Genomic DNA, 26,689 nt, shown 5'->3' on the forward strand with positions numbered 1-26,689 from the left:
TCTTGAAAAATCTCTTTTGAGTGTTAAATGGGCTAGCATTGGAGTGTTACGCTAGGCTAACTGTTTACTCTGTCAACATAGGCGACCGGTGAAGCCCATTTGATTGAGAAGCAGGATGCTAATGGACAAGCGCTGGATTGCGACTCGAATCTGGCTAGAGACACACCTCGGACTGAGGAAAATGGGGGAGCGTGGAACTCTCCGACTGAGAGATCACCTCAAAGTGATTTAAGAGCAATGGGACTCAAAAGCCCCCTGGATGATCCTTTGGCAACTCACAATGGTCATAATTCTGTATTCGCAAGGAGTTACATTCATGAAAATGGATTTGGTTCCCCAAAGGCAGAACAAGGGAGCGGAACACAGAGTAGAGATGTTAAGCTTTTCCAGTACGATCAGAACGTACCCCGAGTGCAAACCAAACACTTTGCTTCCTCCTTGGAGACTCTGGATTCGGTCTCAAAAGGAAAAGGGGCCGCTAGAGACATGCAAAGAATGGAAGGGCTGAGCTCTGAAGATTCACTGATAGAGTTCAACAAAACTTTGAACTCTGATCATGTCACCAAAGTCGTTCCACTCAAGCCACAGAGATCCAAAAAATCTTTGAATAAAGACACAGGATTTTGTGTGAACCCTCATAGCCAGTTTGGGCGGGATCCGGTCGGGGATGCGGCAACCAAGGAGGATAACAAAAGACTGCATTCTGACGCAGCTGAAAAATACCATCACAGCGTTGGACCAGGACAACGACAACACTTGGGGCAATCTAGCGATGCAGAAAGCTCCTTTCCAAGAAGAAGAGAGAACCCGGAAGATACTCAAAATAACGCCAACGTGAACGCAGAAAGTCTCCTATTTAGGTTACCAACAGTTCCCCCACGAACACTCCCTCTGAAAAAGCAGTGGTCCCGAGACCGCCAGGGCAACACTGACTGCAGCCACATTCACTACAGAAGCAACCAAGACGCCACCAAGAGGAAACAAGCGGTAAACCACCAAAACCCGCCTGTCCATCATGGGGAAGTTAAACATTGCATGAGCTTGACGCAACCACATGCAAATCTTGTGTTTGCCATCTCAACAATATCCCCAAAAAAAACAAATCACACGCTCATCCTTTTTCAACTCATGTGACCCAGAAAGCAAAAGCCATTGATCAACTTAATTCTTGTCCACGGTCCAGCGAGCTTTTTGCTTTCCTGTCTTTTTTCCTGCCCACCCCAACCTTCTGCAAAGCTTGACATCTGTGGGTGCTGCTGTTGCAAGGAGTGCCAAAATGCCTTTTTCCCAATAATCCCTGCGTCGAAAACTATTCGTAAATAGTCGAGAGAGGTCTGTGAAACTCAAGGTCCTGCCTTGGCATCTCTGTAGCAACACTAGACAATCGATAAACATCCATTCGACACGGTCAGAGTCCGCAGAGCTGCCAAATGATTCAGGGTTTAGGCATTCATACATCCCATTCCCAATGAATACCTTTCCCCTGAAAATGGGTATTATTATGATTTTATTTATTTAATTTATAAAAAGGGGGAACAGTTCAGTGCATGGCATTACGGTACATTTTGAAGAAATTTGCAGCATGCTTGTGTATTTATTTTTACTTTACCACTCCCAGTCTGAGAAAGAAACATCAATTGATGACTTCTGCATTCCAGAAACACTCATCGCAAACTTAAAACAATGTCACAACTCGTGTTTGTGATGGTTTTTCGAATGAAGTCCCATTATTTTACGACACGTAGGTAGAAATGTCCTGAATGTAGTTGAGGCTTTGATCCATTCGTGGCGGAATAATTTCAGCTTTTTGTTTCCATTCATTTGTAGGAGACCCCTCCAACACCTGCCATTCACGAAGAGCCACTCAGCGATTCCACGGTAAGTCGTCGCTGAGCATCGTACCGGGATCGTATTTCTATGACTGTGTTACCTTCAGTTTCTATTCAAAGGCTTTCAATTAAAATGTGAACATTTATTCATGGGGTTAAAGCTCTCGCCATTATAAAATATTTATAGCTAGCTAGCTAGACAGACAGACAGATGGACAGATGGATAGACAAACAGACAGACGGATAGATGGATATTTGTAATAATAGCTTAAGCAGAAGTTAAACAGTCTTACCTTATGTTAAAAACAAACGCTGCATGTAATACATCTCACCCTTGACATAAAAACAAGAAATTAAAGGACAAACGACGTCACTTTTTTGTTTTTTAACTGACATCAGAAAAACGTTTTATAGCATCTAAAATACCCAAAACACGCAATATGATATTTTTATTCAAATGCAAAACACCAATAAAAAATGACAAAGTGTCCAAAATCTGCAAAAAAATGAGCTGCGAATTGGGCATTTTCAGAAAGTCCCGGCCGCAGTTCGTGACGTCACGCCAAGACGTCTTGCATTGCTGGAGAATCAAAACAATGGCTTCAGATTCTGAGAATATGTTTTCTTGTTACACATCCAGTTATGATTATGATTCAAATAGTTCTGAAGAGGAAAGCATACATGTTTGCAATCGCTTAAATAATTTATTTCGGGCCATTTTGAGGCGACATTGGGGGAAATGTCTCACCCAAAAAAAGAGGCACAAAATGGCAACCTCCTCTGGCCACCTCACTTTCCACAGGCTGATAAATTCCTTATATGGAGCTTGGACGCCCTCTTCTGGCGGCTTTTGGGTGCAACACGAGGTTGTCAGACCAAACAAGTACAGCAAAATACATTGACGTGATGGAAGGACTGCTACAATGTGTCTTTTTTTTTTGGTCAGGGGCGTTCCTTTAGTGACGTCACGTACGGACTTGTCACCAACTCAAAAACAAGACTTCCTGAATATTCAGCGCGAGTGTTAAAACGTAAAATATAGCTAGTTGCGGTGGAATCTTATTAAAATACGCTCAGTAGAAGTCATTTGAAGCCATTTTACAAATTATGGATACAACTTGTCCAGAGACATCGGTTGTTCTTTAAAACACAGGCATAGTGTAAAATACCAAATGCGCTACTGTTTGATGACAATTGACAAGCATGTGAAAGCGACCAGTTTGCTATCTGATTGTGGGAGAAGCTAACAGTCTACATTATCACTTAGCGCTTCCTGTAAAACAGCACAAATGTGACTCAAATGTCTGTCTCAATTTTTTTTAAATATTTTTTTTAAAGATGCAATTGTGCTTTCATCTTACCAGAGAGCTCATTGGTCTGCTCAGCTATAAACGATGGTCAAAACCAAATGCGGTGCCTGTTATAGATCCTCACAAGGAGCCTAAGAGCTCACACGTGAAAACCATGTTAAATACCGTGAAAACAAGTCGAGGTGTTGACGTGACATGGCGTGAAGATGCAACACTCGGTCATTTTCCGTGGCATATGGGTAGCAGCTGCTCTGTGATGCTAACTGAGAAAGAGAAACGGATGTCAAGCATTTAGCGTGGTTCATTTCTACCGTTGTCAAATTAGTAGCCTGGTGTTGTCTGTAGCTACAGCGACCGATTAATTATGCTTCACTAATGTTTCTTTTTTCAACCAACGATATGCTAATTCCCGCAGCATATTTATATTCCCGTGCCACATTTGTCATCATCCAATCAGTGTCGCACAACGCCCCACAGGTCCGAAGGAAAAGGAAAAACAATGTCTTAAATATGATCTAAAAAACTATAGAGGTATTTTTTTTAAATGACAAAATAAACTAAAAATGTCATTAAAATAAAGTCTATTGAGAACAAATTTGAGAAAATTTGACAATAAATACATCCTTTACCAGGAACGAAATATTACATATTAAGTTATTCTTACAAAGTTTTATATGGTTTCATGTCGCAAGAATGATAGGGAGTGATGTGAGTTTAGGATACTTGTCAATATATGTGTGTAATATCGTTACCTCAGTGCAGGAATACTTCATACTTCAGAATTTCAGCCGGTTAGTTTTTCTTAGCTTCATCACAGGCCAATAACTTGGACTCTCTGTGTAGCGAGAGCCTTGGGAGAGACGTCTGGGTTCAGTATCTGAGGACGATCAGGACCATGACATCTCATACTTGAAGGAAACCCATCTGGGCATCGAGCGCAAATGTTCCAGCATCACCGTCAGCTCCACTTCCAGCCTGGAGGCGGAGGTCGACTTTACCGTCCTCACGGACCTGCACACAGGCATGGAGGAGTTCTCGCGGGGCATGTCAGAGCTGGGTGAACGGGATTTGTCGCCTGACGGCGGGCTGCGCTTCGGGATAGACTTCCTCCAGCACCAAGGCCTCTCAGAGCAGTCGCCTCCTTGGGTTTCTGCGGTTCCAGTGTTGGCAGAAGCCAGTGGCAGCCCTCCCGCTAAAAACGTCCAAGTCGAAGAAGTTCGGATGGAACCTAAGCGGTCTGACGTGCAGGTACATTACATCTGTTCTCACCCCCCATTCAGGTTTGGTCACTCTTTTTTAAAACATTTTCCTCCTTTAAATCAGATATTTATCAACTGACGGATTGTAACCCAAAAGCAGATTGTGGACGGTTTGTCAAAAAAATACAGAGTCCCTTGGTTTGTGGTACCAAAATTTACTGCCTATGCCTACCCCACCACTTGCCCCAGGTGAAATACCAATAAACTTACCTGCATATCTCTCAGAGTGAGAGAGGAGAGAGAGAGAGAGAGAGAGAGAGAGAGAGAGAGAGAGAGAGAGAGAGAGAGAGAGAGAGAGAGAGAGAGAGAGAGAGAGAGAGAGAGAGAGATCTGACGAGATATATAGGAAGGTAGGTAGGCAGGTACAGTGAGTAGGTAGGTAGGAAGGTAGGTAGGTAGTTAGATAGGTATGTAGGTAGGTAAGTAGGTAGGTATGTAGGTAGGTAGGTCAGTCGGTCAGTTAAGTTGGTAGGTAGGTAGGTAGATGGGTAGGTAGGTAAGTTGGTAGGTGCCTAGGTCGGTAGGTACATAGGTAGCTTTGTAGGTAGTTAAATAGTTCATAACAAATGGCATTACCCATTCAGCAGTTACCACAGTGGACAGGTTATCGTGTTATCAGGTCACAGGGTGTATGAAGTTGAAGTGTCCATATTTTGTCTGTTTTTATATTCAGTAACAACATTTCACTTTATATATTCCTCCCAAGCCTGTAGTGCCTAAAAAGCCCAAGAGGTCGGTACCGGTGTCCTCTTCAGTGGATAGGGAGCAGTCACACAAGGAAGCCAGTCAGGTCACCAGCGCCACGCCTTTGAGTCGGGAAGCCAGTGATGTCATCGGGCCGGTGAGGAAGACGGACATCAGGACAGAGACCCAGCCCAATGGGTCCGAGGTCACAACCACCATTGTGGAGTTTTCAGATCAGGTTAGTTGGGACAAGCCTTATATTGTTATGACTGGGTCCTTAAGCCTTTTTACCCCTCAAGCTTCCTGGGACGCGATGAAAATGGATGGAAGCATCATGGATTACAATCACACTTTAGTCGTCTGTAATGTTTTGCAATTCAAACTGATTAAGTGATGAAATATTATCTATTGTATTAATTGTTCTTGTCTCGTCATCTTCATGATGCAATCGTTAGTTTGACTCGAAGACTCTGACTTGATTTGAGTCGTGAGAGGGAAATTTTCTTTTCTCCTTTCCTCAACTTAAATTTATTGTTTCAGAATCAAGGAATGACTGGCCTGAGTGAAGTCTCTTACTCTTCAAGACAGAGTGTGTCTCCAGTGAGTAGGCACATCTCCAACTTTACGTCTGGCTCCTCTCCGCGGTTTAAAACTGCCTCCGAAATCCAAACACTTGGATCAGCCAACAGGCACACCTAAACATTTCAGTGAGATTCATGACATGAGTCATAAACAACATTTCAATGATTGTCAACATTTTCTTCCATTGTGATGATGATGACATTGCAAGTGGGCATCTGATTGTTTATTTGAACAATTTACAGTATAATTCATATACGTTTTCATTATCGTACACAATTGAGATGCAAAGAGGTACCAGTGGTTGCTGGGGTTTGCAATTTATACCGTATTTTCTTCCTCCGTAGAAGAAGTAATGCGCGGTGTATGCTGGGATATATAAAACACTGTTTGGGTAATCTCTTAAAATTACTTTCCCAGGCGGAATTTTTTCTTGATTTCACAAAAAAAAAGGGGGGGGGGGCAATGATTAAAATTGGACATTTTGGCCTTCTTTTGATCATTTTGTGTCTCAAGAAAAACAAAATGTGTTTATTTTTGAGCATTTTGATGTCTAAATATTCCATGAAAACCTAACATGGATTGGATTGGATTGGATTGGATAGGATATGCCTTTATTAGTCTCACAGTGGAGAACACATGTTTATGGACATAAACATTTTAAAGAAGGTACACAGCATGTACAATCCCCGCCATCACCCCCCCCCCCCACCTTCCACACAGGTACATATGGGTAGTCTTGGTAGAGAATCATCTGGATCTCCTATCCTCGTTACCGAAAATGTAACATCGGCGACCACGCAGGTTACCAAGGTAGAAAATCAAAATGCACAAAGCACATCATTTAATGCGGAATATTGTCAGAAAAAAAATGCTGTCTTCCTCATCGCAGACGGTAAAAGGGGGCTACTCAGAGACCAGGATTGAAAAGAGAATCATCATCACAGGAGACGATGATGTGGACCAGGAACAGGTGAAGCGGGCACTTCCACGCAACCAGTAGCCAAAATGGAACTGTATAGTGCCACTTAGCAGTTTTTTTTGACAACGATACTAGTGCAGCGTGTTCTACCGGAAACAAATTCCTTGTGTGTTCTACATACTTGGCAATAAAGATGATTCTGATTCTGATTCTGATTCTGATTCTGATTAAACTCAGTGTCGTGATTCCTCATTCCTCATGACGTCACATCTGATTTGATCTGACAGGCTCTGGCCATCGCAATCCAAGAGGCCAAGCAGCAGCATCCAGACATGCAGGTGACCAAGGCGGTGGTTGTTAGGGAAACGGAATCAGCCATGGAGGAACGACACGGGGCAGAGGTACAAGAAGCCAGGCAAAAAAAAGTGCTAAGTCGCGGATTCACAGCCATTCACTAATGTATTCAGGACTTGAAAATATGACATAGAGCGCAATTCCCGAATTTGTTCAGGTTTTGTTTTTTCATGCTTGGGTGCTGATAAAGCGCTAGCCATGGCCTCTCGCAATGTTTTTTCTTTTCCACAAGGGGCAGCATTTCTCCTTTTCCATGTTAGTGCTATGTTCCAGCTTCAGCTATGGTTAAAGCGCTATATAAACCAGCCATCCTCATTTCAAGCTCATATAACTCCAGACCCATATAATTTAGGAATTAACCATTTTTTTTCCGATGAAAGAAGAAAGTCTAAGGTTTCTTACACTGACTTGAATGTTTATGTCGTCCTAAAACTCAATATTCTGTGGGTCCTGGAATTCAAGTGGCAATGACAAAAACCCTGGCACTGGAGTGGACACATTTTTGCACGTCTGGCAGTGAATGAGTTAAAGTCAAAAAGTCAAAGTCCAAGTCAGATTTATTGTCAAATATGCTAATATGCAAAAGGTAACATATTAGCCCAGCGAAAAATGTGTATAATGTTTGTATCCAAATAGTTGGTACGAGTGTCTTCGACCCATCAAATGACATATACAAATGTTTCTGTGTGTGTGTGTGTGTGTGTGTGTGTGTGTGTGTGTGTGTGTGTGTGTGTGTGTGCGTGTGCGTGTGTGTGTGTGTGGTTAAATTATTACATTAGAGCTGTCATTAGATCAAAATCTGTGTGTGCGATGACATCATTGTCTTATAAAATGAGACTCATCATTGATTTTTGAAGTTGCGAGGAAAGTGTGTGTGCGTGTACGTGTGTTTGTTGGTGTGTTAGTGTGTGTGTGTGGTTGTTGGGACATACAGCCCAGTGATTGTGATGGGATGTGAGCTGGCTCACTTCATTAAACAGATGTATAATAATAATAATAATAATAATAATAATAATAATAATAATAATACAGTAAAATGTAGATATATTTAATTGAGCTGATTTGGAGCCCGAATCAAATTTTTTATCTGGAAGAAGCTGGGCAGATTTGATTAGCATCTTTGGTGGTCTCTCTGATGCTTACGATGAAAAAGAAAATATGGCTTGGAACAAAAAGCTTAAAAATTGAGTTTTGTAACCGTCACAACTCATTTGTCAGCGTATTATTCGTACGCAAACAGCATAAGGCTTCCGAACAGGCCATGTGCGACTGATCACAGCGATAACTGAGCGGCTATTGTGTTTAGTCCAAGCCAGTTGATGTCACACGGTTTAAGCCCGTCGCTAAAAATGTCACTTTTCTCCTATTTTTGCCTACAGTCTTGATTTCTTGGGATGAGAAGCTGTGACTAATCGCCCCAGCTGACAGCATCCCCGCTCATCTCTTCAACGTAGTGGAAACCGAACTCTCTTTTTTAAAAATCTAATTTCTCCTCTTATCATTTCTTTTGAAAAAGATTAGCATTTTTGTGACAGAATATTTTGAGGTGATGTTGCAAAGAAAACTAAATCAGAGAGTGGTGGATAACTTTCCAGAGATGGGGTGACAAAAAAAAAATCTAACATGGTTCCTTTTGAAACTTCAAGGGGATTCGATTCATTTTTGCCATGATGGGGCCCTTGTCCATTGTGTCATCTTCCAAAAAAAAACAGACTAGGAGCAGTATGTAGAAGTAGAAAACTTTGTTCGCAAACCCCTGCTGTGTATATTTCTTGATTCGTAATGCATTTAATAACTTCCACGACTATTGAAATGGACAAATCGTTCCGCGTTGACTTGAATCGAAAAGAACATCCCCCCCGACGTGCATTCAAGGCCCAACAGCTAATTTGATTTTTGGGTTGTCCTGTCCTGTATTTAGCGTGTGTGAATGTAACTACTAATTGCAACTTGATAGATTGTACTTTGAAACAATTTCTGCCTTTGGGTTTACAAATCACGAGTCACATAGGCGCTTCCTATTCCCATACGGTAACAGTACCAGCATGTTTAAAAACAGGGGGTCAAGTTCCTTCACTTCTTTCGCAGCCTCAGGAGCTCAACTGCATATTTGTGTAGAGTAGATGCAGATCATCACTGGGTTTCTGTAAAAGGATTTGTGCTCAACAGCTTTGCATTATTGCGTTTCAACAAGTCATGCGTTTAAATCAACGGATGCAGATTCCTGATCATGACAGAAAAAAGCAGAGGTCAAATGAATTGCAATCCAAAATGAGTTGTGTCGTTTTTAAGGAGGGTTTTTAACTTCCTGACGGGAAATGAAAAGTGCTGACCCAAATAAAGTGCAAATTTTCCCGATGTTCAAAAAAAAAAACACAAAAAAAAAACGATTATTGCAGAATAAAATCAACGTGGGAGTTTCTTCACAGCTGACTTTCCCCTGATTTTTTTATTGCATTGAATATGCATTGTTTCCCTTCCGGAATGAAAATAACAGTATGCACTGTTGCGGTTCCACCTTTTTGAATATTTTTTTATGCTTCATTCATTTCATCAAAATTGTTGCATCTGATCCCACAATGTGCCGCACTCTGATTTGAATTTTTTGGGAACCGTATGGGCATGCCGTGCGCCACTTATCAGTTCAACGGGATGAGTTTTGTGAAACTTTTTTTCTATTAAAATAGAAATGTAATGACTCAAGTGCCAGAGTGTTGATAGGGCCTCAGGATTTGCGTTCTCATACCCTGAATATGTGCAAAAGTTTGTATCATGTGACTGATAACAGTTGTAATCTTTTTTTTTCTTTTGTCACGAGGTATAAAACGCTCACATGTGGTGTAGCTCCGTTGTGTGCCGTGAACGGAATGGAAGATGGACAAAAAACAAAGAAAGATACCGTGTACTTTGTAGTTATTGTCGAGGTCAGTGAAGACGTGAAGTTCTTGCCGTGAGTTTGATGGACAGTTGAGGGAACGTAAAGAAAGAGAGCCTCGCATCAACACCGTGCACTTGAACTTGTCATCTACTTGTCAATCATACTGGATCATCTGGTGCATGTGACAGGAACGTGCTTGTCCTTCACTGTTCCTGGGAGCGACTGCAGATGCTGTGGATATGAGTGCCCTCTGCACTCCGACGTCCTCTGCAGCTTCATCTCTACTGCAGTGCTTGTCCTTCAAGTCGTGCCGTGTCTTTGCTGTACATTGTATTCGCGCTCCTCTCAAACAAATAAACAAGACAAGAAACCTGACTGCCCTTTACCCTTATTGCCTGGACTTACACCATGTGTAAAAATCACCCACCCCCATATCATTTGAAATGGTCTGTGAAAGCTTGCTATAATTTTTTCCCATGATATCAGGTCAAGACTGGCCTCTCCTGTGTCAATTTAAAGGGAACAAGTAGAGCAGCTTACATTTGCCAGAAATAAGGTGTTCACTTCCACCACGGCGCAAATGTCCTCTTTCTACCTGCACACAAGACTACAGTAATAGGGCACATGTAGACAGGAAAAAAATGTCATAAATAAATGAAAAACATATGTAGTTCTATACTAAAATAAATCTTTTATATAAATAGATATTTATCATTTATTTATGACATAATTTTTCAGGATGGATATATTTTTAAAGACATATTTAATATAATTTTATAAATTTTATAAATTTTAAATACAGTATTGCAATATATAAGTATTTTATTTTAACATTTTTTTAGTTATGACAATTTTTGGGAGAAAATGCCTGATGTGCTTCTTCTCCATTAGTGTACAATGTTTTCTTATATATATATATATATATATATATATATATATATATATATATATATATATATATATATATATATATATATATATATATATATATATATAATATATATAAAATATATGATATATAAGAAAACATTGTAAACTAATGGAGAAGAAGCATATATATATATATATATATATATATATATATATATATATATATATATATATTGTATATATATATATATATATATATAAGAAAACATTGTACACTAATGGAGAAGAAGCACATCAGGCATTTTATCAACATTTTCAATTGTTTTGTTAAGACAAAGAAAGCGCCTAGACAACTGTCCTTAGTTCAGAGGAAGGGACTGAGCAGGAAAACGGCATCATGTTTATTAAAAGCTTGTTCAACCATGTGGACCCTCCAGCAGTTTTGCCAATACCAATCCAAATAACAGCATAAAAATAAATAAATAAAACTCCATACTTCTTAAGCAACCCAAAAAGGTAAGTCTCTCGTCATGAGGAAAGTTGTTTGAGCCCACGTTGCCCCAAAGTACATATAACACGCAAATACGACAAGGAGAAACAAACAAGGATTATAAATGAATGGAACTGCTAAGGAACAACAACAATGCGGATCCTAATTAGAAGACTTTTAAGGCTCAATTGGGACCTGAGGATTCCATACATCGAGTGCACAACTCTCAGCGTGCCGTCACTGCACTTGGTGAGGAGGAGACATGGAGGAAAGAGGTAAGACATCGATTCACCAGCGCTCGCACCATCGGCAGTTTTAGCCTTGTCTCATCTCTGAATCACAACTTTGGTTCGAGTCTGTTTTTTAATGGCTGCTTGGTAGCAGCCTGGAAAGAAACAAACAAAATAAAAAAGCATCGCTAATATCCAAGTTAAGTCACAGAAGTCCCAAATTGGAGCTTGTCAAAGGGCAATGGGCTGACTTATTTCGCCCACAATGAGCAACTATTTCTTTATTTTTTTTGTCTTCCAAAACTCAGTTGAAATGGAGCAAGAAGAATTTGATAGTAAAGCGCACTTAACAAGAAAGTCACTTGTTTCCATTTTTTTGTTTAAAAGTCCCTCTCGTCCCCACATTCCAGAATGCAAATCCAGGAAAAGTCTCACGAGTACACAACTTCCAATACATGACACTATCCATATATTAGAAGCAAGGAAAGAAGAAAAACACATCCAAAATGGCTGCAGGTCAATTTCACGTTCTTCACGAATTGATATTTTGCAGCGAGGAGAGGACAAAAGACGCAGTTGGGTGGAAAGCAGGCGAAAGCGGAGGTGACGCTTTCCGGGCCTTCTCGTCTTTTACAATGCCAACTCATTGTCTGGATGTTAGGTTGTGGCACTCGGCTTCTTGCAAACATCGGTCATAGCACGGTCCTGGCTGTGAGGATGACAGCGGCGAGGTTGGCAACAGGAAGTGGTGAAGATACTGAAGTGGCTCCCGCGGCGAAGGAGTCTTACAACAAACACAAATGCATGTAGCGAGTGAGATTTAAGGCGAGAGCTTTTTCCAAACTGTTCAAAGATTACCATCCTCCATGTTTGGGTTGTTGGTTTTGGTTGATGTAAAATTGAGAGATGCTTCAGTTGGTAATATACACAACATACAATACAATACAATACAATACATATTGATTTATATAGCGCTTTAACAACAACATGATCGAAATGTTTGAATCTGATTGGGGGAGGAGCAGTCCTTTCGGGTAACAACATTGTGTGAATTTTCTGAAATGAACAATCTTAAATAAGTATGATTGTTCTTTGTGAAAGCTGATCATTTATTTTTTTAGTTATGAATTCAATCCGGCAGTTGAAGTGAGTTGTGTTGTTCAATAGTGCAAGTATGTATCAGAAAGCATATATGGGGATGTGTTACTTGAGCCACTTGGTGGCACTAGTGTATCAAGCATAATTTTAGGGACATCCAAATGTTTTTTTATGTAACAGTTGGAAAAATGTATATACATATATACATATACATGTACATACACACACTAATAATATTTGAGTTACCTCTGAATCTGTAAATGGGTGAATTTGCTCTACTACAACTTAAAGAATCTTGAGAAAAAAATGTTATTTATGTATGTATGTATGTATGTATGTATGTATGTATGTATGTATGTATGTATGTATGTATGTATGTATGTATGTATGTATTCATTCATCAATCTTCTATATTTACTATTTATTGTTAAGGTTCACTGCAAATATTAAATAACTAATTTAAAAGGTGTGGGAGGAAGGAGGGATCAATCGTGTATCCATATTTCTGATGTTTTGTATTGAGAAAAAACAGACAGACAGACAGACAGACAGACAGACGGACCGACCGACCGAGAAAGATAGAGAAAGATAGAGAGATAGAGATAGATAGATAGATAGATAGATAGATAGATAGATAGATAGATAGATAGATAGATAGATAGATAGATAGATAGATAGATAGATAGATAGATAGATAGATAGATAGATAGATAGTTTCATGTGTCATGTATCAGCTGATTGGCCAACCTGCTATTTTGGGGATTGTAATCTGGCGACTGCTGATGCCCTCTCCGCCTTCACTGAAAGGTTTGATCTGGATCACGTAGTCTTCGTTAACGGGAAGCGACAATTCCAAAGACGTAGTGTTGGTCTCCACCACACTGGGATGGCTGTGTTTGTCTTGGCTGTACATCACCTATGGAATGAACACAATATCATATTGGTTCCCAAACATTGAAAAATATTATGAAGTATTTCCTAACCTTATGAGTCAAGGCAGGCCACATAAGCAAAAATGGAATAACAAAAAACGTATATGAAGTAAAATAATAATTATTTAGTCTCAACATATATTTCCCACCCTATAAGGTGCTTGGGAGTATTAGGTGCAGCACATTTCACATGACTACAATAGTGTCTGTGGTTGCACTATGTATACACTAGATGGAGATATACTAAAGAGAATACAATACAATAAAATGGTTTTCTTTATGTTGCACATCCACGGCCGCTGAAGGGCCTTGCACAGCATTTCAAATAACACGTCCGAGAAATCGGAATGTTGATCATATAGAAGGTGCGTCGAATAATAAGGGGGCACTGTCGGCTTTTGAGAAAATGGAATGCTTTTCCATGCACCTTACAGTGTGGAAAATACGGTCCTCACAAATTCACGTTGTGGGAAATCTGGGCCATGGTAGTTGAACGCAATACGATTGCAAACAGTACAACAAAGTACAGTAACTATTCAGCATAGTACTTTGTACACTTTCCGAAACTTCCTAAAATGTCACAGGATGCAGCTAAAGTCATGTCTAAATAGGCAAGATGTCAAGTTTGAGGTCACAGATTTATGTTCATTTAAAACATCTCCACCGAAAGACAACCTTTGTGTGTCGGGTAGGAGATTGGTGTAACCTGGGTTGTTAGTGGAAATTGCAGAGAGTCTTGATGCATTCACCTCGAACTATTGAAATTAAATAATTAGCCAGGCATTTATTTTTCAAGAGAAATGTAACATGAGTTTAAAACAATGTTGACCAGTTTGGGGGTCATTGGTTGTAGTATATTTAGAGTAAGGACTATACAGTACATATCGGTAATTGTAAAATAAATTTTGGGGTGCGTCACGTTTTATTCATTTACAGTAAAGTCTCATTATATCGATATTCTCGGGAGTCGGAAAAAATATCGATATAACCGGACTATCGATATATCCGATCCTGCGGCATGTAAATTTCCTCCTTGCGTTCATAGAAATAGTATCGTAATAAGCAGTACTATCGATATAACCGATATCGATATAACGAGACTTTACTGCATATAGTTTTGGTTTTTGTCGGAGATTACTGTATTTCGTTTTATGAGTTGCAAAAGTGTACGCATAACGTTTAGGTGGGGTGAGGCAAACCCTCCTACGCGTTTATTTTGATTATTGCAGCTGGGCCACAGTCCTCCAGGCCATAAAACACAATCAATAAGTCTTGTTGGTAAAGTGCAAAGCTTTCCCCTTATTACCTTATAACCCGTTACTTCAGATTCATTGTCCAGAGCGTGGACTTGGTCCCAATGCAGGATAACCTTGGAATTGGAAGTGTTCCACATGATTTTGATGGGAGCCTGACTGGGCGCTAGAGGGGGGAGGGAGAAAGTCAGAAAGGGGAGGAGAAGAGGCGGCAGCGGGAGGGGGGTGAGGGTGAAAAAAAACAAGACAAGCCAGTCAATAAGCATTAAAGTCAAGAACCAACTGGCATGAAGGATATTTCTCATTAACAGTTGAGCAGCGAGGCAGGTGTTGTGTCAGTACAAATGCTGAGAGGGAAAGGGTGACGACACATCTTAGTTCACAGATGTCACAAATGTCATCATTTATGTATGTATGTGGAACTGTCGCAACTTGGAATTGAAGCGGATCTAGGTGGGGCAGGAAATGTGAGACAATCCCTTTTCGGCAATGGATGCTACAGCTTCATGTTTGCTTTCAACATTTAGCTTGTAGCAGACATGCATATTCCAGCATGACGTCCCTGATTCACTGTTGAAAAGGACACTTTGATCCTCTCCACTTTTATCTAGAACTGCTTCATACAACAAAGAAAGTTCTGAAGATTGAATGGCTGTCCGTGTCTTTTATGTTGTGTCACATTATTTGTTATTTAGTTATTTTTGTTGTTTTGACTTCAACAATGGCGCCGCAAGAGTGGCTGCGTTACACCAGCTCCTGTATTTTGTTTTTCTACTTCTTTCTTTCCTTTGCTCTGAGTTTCATCACTTTGCTGCTGTGAAATGTAAATTTCTCCACTGTGAGAATAATGAAGGCTAATCCAATTTGCTGTTTTTGACAAAAACTAAAAACTTCCAAATATCCTGCCCAAATGTCAAGTAGAGAATAAAGCTGTGGGACGTGTCCATCTTCAGAGTAACGGCCCGGTTGCCACGCGGACATTTTGCAACATGCTAAATGGTGTCAAAACAAACGTACACAGACAGTGCGGCCCAACATTGACTGCCAGATCCTCTTCAAGCATAAAATTTGCATCATGGAGGAGACGGTCCATTAAATGAGCGACATAATACACTGACAAAACAAACAAGTTGGTGGATGATTTTAACTTTGACGAGCTGCAAGCCAAAAACAAGATGGAGTCCAAAAGTCGAATGCCGGAAAAGTTGCATAATTTTAGATATACAGTAAAGTCTCATTATATCGATATTGGTTATATCGATAGTACTGCTTATTACGATACTATTTCTATGAACGCAAGGAGAAAAATACATGCCGCAGGATCGGATATATAGTCCGGTTATATCGACATTTTTTCTGACTCCCGAGAATATCGATATAACGAGACTTTACTGTATATTTTTAGAGCTATTTCACTGATCTTCACAATCCATTTGGTATTGAACAAGACTCGGAAGACCGGCTTGCTTTCAGAAGAGCATTGTGAAGTGTTGAAGGGGCAGACTATGTTTGTTTCAACTTCCCAACTGACTCGTGTTGGATTCAAGTACGGTGTTATACTCTGGGAAGAAAATATTTTATCTTGTGTTCTCTGTCATCTAAAATAACGATATAACACACAACCCATAAAAAGGTTTCAGCCATCATTTTTTTTCTATTCCCAATATAAAAAAATACACAGTGCCCGGGCAGGAAAAAAAGGGCACATACACACACATTCATTATTATATTTTTTTTTTTGGGGGGGGCAGCTATGTTATATATAAAAAGGAGTTCTTACGAGGTTTCTTGGTGGTGACATTGACAATGCTGCTCTGCGGACCCACTCCAGCGCTGTTATAAGCCCGCAGAGATATCAAATAGGTACTGCTGCCCTCCAGATCCCTGATGCGCACTGAAGTCTTATTCCCCACCGTCCTAATCACACCGGCCGACTCCCGTTTCTCCTTTAGCCCCCAGTACTGCAACTAAAAAAATATATATCCAGCACAATAAAAACTCCACATTATTGCCCCACATCTGTGAACCACATATAGACATATAGAATGTTCGAACTTTTTGCAAAGGGGGCCAGATTTGGTGAATTGAAAATGTCGTAGGGGCCAAACATGGCGGACCTTCTTTACGTTCAGTATCACAGCAATTAATTGAAATACATTTCAGAGAGCCATTCTGTGTTTCCCATTTGCTTTTTTAAATTTTAATTTCAGCTATCTTAGTCATGTGTTTTGGTTCATTTGAAATACGCATATAAAAAATGGAATTAACATTGAAAATTGAAATTTAAAATTCACTTAACTTGACTTTTTTTTAACACTTGAACTCACTGCCAGACAATGTGTAAAAATGTGCCCACTCCAGTGCCAGGGTTTTTGTCATTTTCACTCCAATTCCAGGACCCACAGAATATTGAGTTTTGGGACAACATAAACATTCAGTACAACGTTAGAAACCTTAGACTCTCTTCTTTCATCAGGAAATAAATAGTTAATTCCTAAGTTATATGGGTCTGGAGTTATCTGAGCTTAAAATGGAGGCAGCTGTACAAAAGGCAAATGCTGACCCGCCGTGGAAGGGAAAAAACATTGCCAGAGGTCTGACCAGCACTTTAGTGCCCCCCACCCCCTGCAAGAAAAACCAAAACTGGAACACATTTGGGAATGGTGCTCCACGTCATATTTTCAATTCCTGAATAAATTCAGGGATAGCAGTGAATGAGGTAACTTCACTTTTTTAATACTTCAATAAACTCTTTTTGGTAACAGTTAAACAGACGTTATTGTTCTTTTATTGATTGTCACCATTTTAGAACATTTAAAAAATATATAAAATTGCCATTTTAGAAAATTAGGGGGGCTCATTCAGTCAATGACTCCTACACTAATTTGCTGTTCGTACTTGAGCCTCTAGGAGGAAGCACTGAGCACACGCAGGTAACAGCGCTACTGCCCAATGTATTCATTCTACGTGCGGGCCAGACATTATAGATTTTATGACGGAGGCTGCGGGCCGGATGAAAATTTACTACGGGCCACATTTGGCCCCGGGGCCGGACTTTAGACATGGGATAAAGTATACCGATTGAGTGTACCCGGACAAAGTAAAGGATGTTGTCCTCATTTATATATGAATGCATAAATTATGATTGTCAAATGGGTCTCAACTTAAAAAGAAAAAGCTACAACATGTACATTTTTTGGTGGGTGATACAATTGCGATTGTGTGGGCATGTGCAGGTTTGACCTCATAGCCCAAGATTCGTCTGCGGTTGTTGCTCCAGGCGAGAGGCTTCCAGGTGACCTCCACTGCAGATGCGGAGATGCTCTTAGCCCTCAGCCTCCCCGGTGCTCGGCTGGGCTCTGAAATGTACACAAGGCCATTCCTAACATCTACTTGCTTCATATCAATTTAAAAAGTCACCCAAAAATTATTGCTTTCAAAAAAGGCTGTTTTAATAAAGGGTGTAGGGAGGCGGCTGGGTGGGGGGGTTACTGTTACTAATTACTGTATATGAGAGTGTTTGTGACGTACCGTGTAGTGCTTCACTTGCCTGATTTAGCAAGCAATTGATATTTATTTCAACTGAGCATGTGATTGTGAAGAGGATATACGCTACGGGACGACAACGTAATGTTATCATATGGCCAAATTGATATGAATATTTTGTCGTGATCGCATAGGCCTAAAACACAGTAAATAGAAAGTGGATAGTTTCAAATATGTTTATCAACAAAAAGAGAGAGAACAAGAGTACAGAAGCAACGGCGACATCAGAGAACATTTGGCGCGTGTGCCTATTTTGTGGAAGCCGCAGCTGTTTTATGTTCTCTGAAGCGAGGCTCACTGTCACAAACTACGCACCGCTAGGTTGATGCTATATCCTGCATCGCCGTATGTGTGTGCGTGCGTAAATCTCTATCTCTCTGTATCTGTCTGTCTGTCTCTCTATCTCCCCCTGTCTGTCTCTCTTTCTATTTTGCTTTCTCTCTCTCTGTCCTTCCCTCTCTCTATCTGACTCTCTCTGTCTTTCCCTCACTCTCTCTGTGCCTTTCTCTATCTGTCTGTCTCTCTGTATCTGTTTGTCTCTTTTTCTTTCTCTCTCCCTTTGTCACTCTCTTTTTCTCTCTCCCTGTCTCTCTCTTTGTCTTTTTCTCTCTCTTTCAGTGTCTTTCTGTAACTCTATTTGTAACTTACGAACCGTTTGTAACTCTAAATGTTCATAAACTGAGGTAGTTTCCAATTGAAATGAATGGAAATGAAATATATCAGTTCCAGATCTCTCTCTCTCTCTCTCTGTCTCTGTCGGTCTCTCCCCCGCCCCCTGTGTTTAAAACACACCTTCCTCCGCTGAGTAGACGGTCGCCACCGGACTGAAAGGCCCTTCCCCGTTGTTGTTGTAAACCCCGACTTTGATTTGGTAGGATGAATAAGGGGGGATGCTCTCATTCTTGAAGACGTATCTGGAAGAGTCGGGAGATGTGACGGCAGCCTGCATCCAGCCTTGCGTGCCTAGTGGGCGGAAAGCCACAACGTAGCCAAAACCGGGGCCGCTCTGCAGCTCCTCTGGAACAGGCTAGGGAAGGATAAGGTGACTCACTGGGATGACTCAAGAGCGTGATCTTTCAAGTTATTAATACCAAATGAAATATAGAGGAATACGGCTGAGGGTGAAATTGCAAGTACTTATCATCCTGCATAAGTAGCTTTATACCCAAGAGGGAAAAAAATGGGACTATTCCAACAAGCCTTGAGCGTTAATCTTTATGTTGCAGCTCAGAGAAAAAAAGAAAATGTTTAAAAGAAATGACAGAATGTGCAGAAACGTATTTGAGGAAAACACAAGGTTGTCCACTCATTGGAAGGAAAAAAAAAAACTGGTTCACCTCCCAAGTGATGACTAGTTCGGAACGTTCCCCTCCACCACCATTTACTCTCGCCGGAGTTACCCTGGGAACTAAAATAAAAGTACAGTAAAGTCTCGTTATATCGATATCCAAGGGAGTCCGAAAAAATATCGATATAACCGGGACTATCGATATATCCGACCCTGTTTGCATGTAATTTTCTCCGTGCGTGCATAGAAATAGTATCGATATAACCGGGACTATCGATATATCCGATATCGATATAACGAGACTTTACTGTATATGAACAGAGAGGGTTAATAAGCAAACGATATTCTACATAAACGCTACTCGATGTAATATTTTCACAAGTGGAATTCCAGTGATATATTTCAATGCATTTTCGAATTTCAACCATAAATGTTGTCAATGTACTACTGGTGAAATTCATACAATCACAGAGCGACATTTCAATGTATTCATCCATCATCACTTAACATTTTTCTCTTCACAACAGCGAGTGAAGCCGCCACATTGTGCCCGACATCAACAGCGGCGAACTTTTAGATCAGTAGCATGAACAAGTGGCACAAGAAAGATTTGAATCGGAGCCACTGGATAAACTTACAGTTAGGAGGAATTTATTGTGTATCAATAAATGGCGATACGTACGCGTGTCCTTGGTGCGGGCCTTTTGAGAGGCTTTGCTCGGCTCTCCTGTTCCAATGATGTTGGTTGCTAATACTCTGAACTCGTATTCCACCCAAGGATTCAAGTCGATGACGGTGGCTGAAAGCTGCTTTCCGCCAAGCAGCTCGGGAACTAAGAGTCATTAAACCAAATTACCTTCCATCAAAACCCTGAAGGACCCAACCCTGAGCTGTTTTTTGTTTTTTTTAAATTCATTTGGATAGAAGCAACCCACCAGTGGTCACGGCTTGCCAACCGAGGGAGAAAGGCGACCTGGCTTGGATGGTATAGCTCAGAATGGGGCTGTGGTTGTCCGTCCCGGGTCCCCAGGTCAAAAGTGTTGTCGTCTCTGTCATCTCACTCACTTGACAGTCCACAGGGGGGCCCGGAGGACCTAGATGAAACGATGCAAAATTAATTTTCCAAAGTGGCAATGTGAGAAAGTGGAGTGTATTTATTGACAAGCATTAAATTGTGTGGTTTTATTAATTGTGTGGTTTGGTTGTAATCTCACAATGAAAAAAATCCCCAATTTACAACAGAAAAATTATGAAAGGGAGAACGTGGAAGACAAAAAGTTCATAAATAAATATAAAATATCAGTACAAGCATATTGAAAATGTCAACCTAAAAGCTGCATATGTTTCACCTTTTGATGAATTTTTGTTAATTAATTGATTAGTTAACGTATCTATCTATCTATCTATCCATCCATCCATCCATTGATCGACCTACATACCTGCGTACCTGCCTGCCTGCCTGTCTGTCTGTCTGTCTGTAAGTCTGTCTGCCTGTCGTTCTATTTATTCAATTGTTCTATGTATCTATCATGTATTTATATTTTTATATTGATGTATTTATATTTTTTTACATCTTGATATTACAAAGACAGATCGGGGACTGTGGATGAGCTGGCCCTGGCCCTGGCGGCAGTACTTTTCCAAAGTCATGCAGGGATGATGACAGAAATAATTGTGTCATCATGTCTTTTTCCGTGTCAGTGGTTTCCGGTACATGAGTCGGTTCTAACCCAGGAATGTGCGATTCAGGCTATGCTGAGTAAGTTAAGCATGAATATGCATCAAACGCACATTTTTTTTACAATGAAACTTGGATGGCAGAAAATACTAAAGAGAGTGCGCTCCCCCTTTCGCCCTTGTTAATTACATTCATCTTTATTCTAAGAAGCAATTATATTTCTACAGACCTCTTATCAATTGTACACTTATCGCCATGTTTGAACAAAGCGGGCAAAAATAAAAATCGAACATTAATTACAATTCAAATGTAAAAATAGAGCTGCAGTATTTCGCGAAATATACAAGTTCAAATGTTTTCTCTTTCATGTACAAAACTGTGCAAGGTTCTAAATTTGGAACAATATTGCCACATTCATCTTGTCTTACCTCTGACCACGACATCAGTGGCAATGGACACACTGTCCACCTTGGTCTGGACCGCACATGTGTATTTCCCAGCATGCCGTAGCTGAATATTGCGGATCATTATGTCCCCGGCGGAGCGCTGTCAAAACATTTCGTGTTAATTACTTTTTTTTATTCATGTGGGAGCTATTCCGGTCGTGAAATCGCCAGCTTAACCTCAAAGGCACACCATGTGATCGGTTTCCAGTAATTGAGATTTTTGAACAAGATTTTTTTTTTATGCGCAAGCTTCTCTTCCTGCACGAATGTGGTTCAATGACAAATGCAGTTGAACTTCCAAAAAAACAAATAATAATAATACATCGGCTCAGTAACACTAATCTTCAGGGTTGTTTTTAAAAAGTATCTTTATTTCCAAAGTGTTGCATATACTTTTGAATCGAAAAAAAATAATGAACATCAATCCATCGATCCACCTGTCTTCGCTACTGCTTATCCCGGGCGACCTTGAGGTGAGAGTCGGGACAAACTTATGAACCATTTCGTCTTCAATAAACCCTGTTTCTATTTTCTCAAATTTTAAAAACAGTAGTACCAATGGTACTTCTTCTTTTCCTTTATGCTTTTCCCTTCAGGGGTCGCCACTGCGAATCAGTGTCCTCCATCTAACGCGGTTTTGTGCATCCTCTTCTCTCACACGACCTACCTTTATGTCCTCTTTGACAACACCCATAAACCTCTTCTTTGGTCTTCCTCTCGGTCTCCTGTGTGGCAGTTGAAGGCTCAACCCGATATAGTCACTCTCACTCCTCTGGACATATCCAAACCATCTAAGTCTGGCCTCTCTCATTTTTTCTCCAAAGTCTTTAATATGAGTTGTCCCTCTGATATACTCATTCTTGATCCTATCCAACCTGGTCACTCCCAAAGAAAACCTCAACAGCTTCAGCTCTGCTGCTTGGTAGCACTAATGGCAATTGCTGAGTATTAAAGAGGAAAAACAGCGCTACTACATATTGCAGTTCATCACAACATACAGGATTTTCCGCAGGATAAGACGCACCTAAAAGGCTTCAAAATTTTCACAAGGTGACCATGCGCGTTATAATCCCATACTCTTTATATATGGAAAACGTTTTAAAATATGTTTTTCATTGAAGGTGCGCTTTATAATCCGGTGTGTTTTGTAGTCCGGAAAATACGGTACACTGATAATATAGTGAAATCCAATCTAAAAGATCTAAACAGCCGATATGATGACTCCCAGCTCTAATATGATAATCTGCATGAATCTGCAGCCGGGTGTGAACATGTACAGGCCATTCATTGACTCCCAAAGCACCCTATATAGCGTGGATAATATGGGACATTGCACAAGTATTATCATACACGGCATTTTCTATTTTCCATGTAGCAGCAGCGCACATTACAAGTGGAGCCATTTTGCAGCACTGTTTAATACAAAATCCTGAAAAATAATATCCAAGTGGGGTCAAGGGTTTAAATGAACTGTAGGGCAGCACAGATTATGAGGCTTCCACTGGCCAAAATAATGAAGCAAAAAAAATAGATAAATCAATCAATGAATCAAGATGGAACGATAAAGCACATCATAACTGCTTATTTTAGCAAACGTTGTAATAGATGATCAAGCGTTAGGCTTGGCTGCACGCTGCATCGTGAATTAACTGCTTGTTGCACTCGCCGACGGAGGCAGCATTATTACCAGCCCAACAGGCAACCCACGGGGCCCTAAACACTTATCGGTATGTTGATACGAAACAAACAATGGATACATTGGTCCCCGATGTGTGGTATAATTTAATCTGTAGACTGATAAGAGATGGAATTAGTCCATTTTTTTATAATGACGACCAGCTCTCTCAAGAGTCACTTTAAACTACAGTTAAGTATCTCTGTGTAAGCTCTCAGTCGCGCAGGAGTGGTCCATCGATAAAAAGGTTTCTTCAGCCGTCATCTGTACTTCTTTGAAAAAAGTACAGATGACAGCTGAAGAAACCTTTTCATCGATACAGTTAAGTATGCGGTCAAAAGACATTTGTCTGCATTTGAGAGCTCACCATTTATGAATGTGATTTTGTTTTCAGTTAAGTACAGTAAAGTCTCGTTATATCGATATCGGATATATCGATAGTCCCGGTTATATCGATACTGTTTCTATGCATGCACAGAGAAAATTACATGCAAACAGGGTCGGATATATCGATAGTCCCGGTTATATCGATATTTTTTCGGACTCCCTTGAATATCGATATAACGAGACTTTACTGTATATGTGGCTGTTGTGTTATTTTCAGAGACACAAAGGACCAAGACTTACCCCCCCAACTCTTTCAAAATAAGCCCCAGCGCTGCCAAAGTGGATGAGCTGCTCGTTGAAAAACCACGTGAACTTGAGATCCAGCGAGGGGTCATGATACACCTGGCAGGGCAGCACGATGCTCTCCCCAACCGTCACGTCCAGATGACCAGCTGGGCTTGTAATCACAGTTGGTTCTGGAAACATGGAGCGCTGGTTCAGAAAAATACAAGAACAAATAGCCATCCATCCATCCATCTATCCATCCATTCATTCACTCTTCCCTCCAACCACTGTACTGGAGCCTTGCCCAGCTTTCTTCGGGCAGTAAGTGCCGGAATCAAACCCTGCTACTCTGCATTGTGAGGCCGACATGCTAACCACCGTTCCACCACTAAAAAAGTTCCTTTTCCCCCTCCATGGAAGATTCACACACTTTCTTTTACATGAATTTTTAAACGCGAATATAAATTGTCCCTGTCAGATGTGTACTCATCTTCTCCATAAACATTTACTTGTAACTGTAATTGGAAAAAAAAGCCACATTTTTTCCCGTTTTCCTCCTGGCCCAGATATCGAGACAACTCTGAATACATTCCATTTGGTCTACCGAGAAGCAAATATCGTACTTCTTATGTGAGTTGCATAAATTAAGGTATGCTCTTTTAAGTCTGTGTCAACACTTTCTTTGTTTTTTTTTTTGTGTGTTTGCGCCATAGTTCTGTTATTTTCTCCATCAGCAAAATCTTTATTCCATCTCACATGGGTTTCTCGTCTAACTGCACTAGGCGATAATAGAGCGAAGAGTGAGAGTCCGGTGAGCGGTGAATTATACATGCATGTCATAAGTATCTAATAGACAGAGAAGTCAATGCAGCATGTCAGGGGGAGTAAAGGTCTATATTCAGCACTGTCAAAACAAGGCGAGTTGTTTTTCTGGTAGCAGCTAAGGAGAACTGGCTGGTCGTGGCCGTGCATTCTAGGTGAGACCGGGCAAAGTTTCAGCACTAGATGCAAAACGAGAGAAACTTTCTGCCGCTGATAGCAGAGCTGTCACGCTCGTTTCTTGTTATGACTGCGGGGGGGGGGGGAACAAATTGGCTTCCTCATTCGCCACGTACAGTATTGCTCTGCACACTATAATCCTCATTCGGTACAGTTTTGTTGTTATAGCTCTCATATAGCTTATTTTAACAACTAGATTTTAATATTTGCATCGGAATTAGCATAGAAATTGCAGCAAATTTTGTGGTTATGCCTCAGTATGCTCGTAATGATCAAGTAGAGCCTAAATGCTATGTCAGCAGTTTCATTTCTCGTTTTGGGAGGGACATAAAGCGTGAGGTGAACACTAGATGCAAGAACAATTTATACTCTGCGAAGCAAGATACACAAGAATTTGGGTGTATCGGAGCAGGATTGAGATCAGGAGACAGAAAGAAAGTCTACATTGTAACATTTACTTTGTTTGTGGCAACCATCACTTGATTAATGATTGTATCAAAAAGTCAGAATGCCAAGAGGAAAAATAGTCCATTCCTCCATTTGTGGCAAGCATTTTGCCATTTGCTGTCGACTGGATATGACATCATAGTTGCTCAACGATCTGAGAACAGGTGGGTTTTGTGGTTTAAATGGTATTCCACATACAGTGGTACCTCTACCTACAAAATGAATTGTTTCCGGAATACATTTCTTCACTGGAAAATTTTGTAAGCAGAGACATGTCTTGCATGCAAATGCCCTAATCCAGGAGAATGAGAGTGCTGCTAAACACATACAATGATCTATCAGAATCAGAATCAAAATCAGAAAACCTTTATTCGTCCCACAATGGGGAAATTATCTATTCATCTATCGAGACCAGAAGTTCTCAACTTTATTAGAGGTTCCGAACCCAACCAGTTCAAATAAACCTTCACCAAACCTTTCATGAGTGAAGAAAAGTAAATTCAAGACATAAAAAAACACATTTATGAACTCATTCACATTCACTGCCAGATAATGTGCAAACATGTGTCCACTCCAGTGCCAAGGTTTTTGTCTTTTTCACTCGAATTTCAGGACCCACAAAATATTGAGTTTTAGGACAACATAAACATTTAATGCAGCATTATAAACCTTAGACTGTCTTCTTTCATCAGAAAAAATGAGTTAATTCCCTAGTCATATGTATCTTGAGTTTTCTGAACTTGAAATGAGGGCGGCTGTACAAAATACAATACAATACAATACAATACAATACAATACAATACATCCATATTGATTTATATAGCGCTTTAACAACAGCTGAAGCAGTATCAAAGTGCTAACATGGACAAAAGGCAAATGCTGCCCCCTCATGGAAGGGGAAAATATTGGCAGACATCTGACCAGCGCTTTATCAGTACCCCCTGTAATAAAAACCAAAACCCGAACACATTCGGGAATTGCGCTCATCGTCACACTTTTTAATTCCAGAACAAATTCGGGAATGGCAACGAACGAGTTAAAAATAGAGGAAATTAACATTCAAAACATCAGTGTCATTTAATTGTATTTTTTTAAAATGACGTACTATAATAACCGTCACACATTGACGACAGAGCGATCTAAATTTCCCGCAGATCATCTGAAACCAGTAATGGCCAAGTGAGCGTGTACTAAATCACCGCCATGTTGAGGTGAATATGCTTTAACCTCCATGGCAGAGTTCTATCGAGTTTCAATGCAGGGAAACAAATGCAAAATTACAAGCTTATAATACTATTCTTCAAATATAA

At 40.4% G+C, this 26,689-nt stretch overlaps 2 protein-coding genes across 4 annotated transcripts in view; one reads left to right on the forward strand and one right to left on the reverse strand.

Moving 5' to 3' along the window:
• The window catches only part of LOC148903876 (band 4.1-like protein 1), a 37,181-nt gene extending 26,991 nt beyond the window's left edge, over positions 1-10,190 (forward strand). The window contains exons 17-25 of the mRNA XM_089016057.1: positions 82-987; positions 1,828-1,878; positions 3,983-4,387; positions 5,105-5,320; positions 5,623-5,682; positions 6,385-6,474; positions 6,554-6,634; positions 6,871-6,984; positions 8,317-10,190. Coding sequence (XP_088872183.1) covers positions 82-987; positions 1,828-1,878; positions 3,983-4,387; positions 5,105-5,320; positions 5,623-5,682; positions 6,385-6,474; positions 6,554-6,634; positions 6,871-6,984; positions 8,317-8,322 — 1,929 coding nt within the window. The 3' untranslated portion in view covers positions 8,323-10,190. The remainder of the gene's footprint in view (positions 1-81; positions 988-1,827; positions 1,879-3,982; positions 4,388-5,104; positions 5,321-5,622; positions 5,683-6,384; positions 6,475-6,553; positions 6,635-6,870; positions 6,985-8,316) is intronic.
• Positions 10,191-11,789: 1,599 nt separating this feature from the next.
• cntn3a.1 (contactin 3a, tandem duplicate 1) overlaps positions 11,790-26,689 on the reverse strand; it is an 81,534-nt gene continuing 66,634 nt past the window's right edge. For 2 of the 3 annotated variants that reach the window (XM_089010211.1, XM_089010202.1), the window contains exons 13-23: positions 23,949-24,124; positions 21,629-21,746; positions 20,458-20,616; positions 20,205-20,354; positions 19,572-19,642; positions 19,027-19,261; positions 17,932-18,047; positions 16,469-16,655; positions 14,742-14,854; positions 13,251-13,419; positions 11,790-12,189 (exon numbers count right to left, since the gene is read on the reverse strand). In XM_089010211.1, coding sequence (XP_088866337.1) covers positions 12,098-12,189; positions 13,251-13,419; positions 14,742-14,854; positions 16,469-16,655; positions 17,932-18,047; positions 19,027-19,261; positions 19,572-19,642; positions 20,205-20,354; positions 20,458-20,616; positions 21,629-21,746; positions 23,949-24,124 — 1,586 coding nt within the window. In that variant the 3' untranslated portion in view covers positions 11,790-12,097. The remainder of the gene's footprint in view (positions 12,190-13,250; positions 13,420-14,741; positions 14,855-16,468; positions 16,656-17,931; positions 18,048-19,026; positions 19,262-19,571; positions 19,643-20,204; positions 20,355-20,457; positions 20,617-21,628; positions 21,747-23,948; positions 24,125-26,689) is intronic. The other variant, XM_089010219.1, reaches the window with a different exon arrangement.

The sequence above is a fragment of the Hippocampus bargibanti genome, linkage group LG01 (genome assembly GCF_051943395.1).
Source record: "Hippocampus bargibanti isolate YZ-2025 linkage group LG01, ASM5194339v1, whole genome shotgun sequence".
In the NCBI taxonomy this organism is placed as follows: Eukaryota; Metazoa; Chordata; class Actinopteri; order Syngnathiformes; family Syngnathidae; genus Hippocampus; species Hippocampus bargibanti.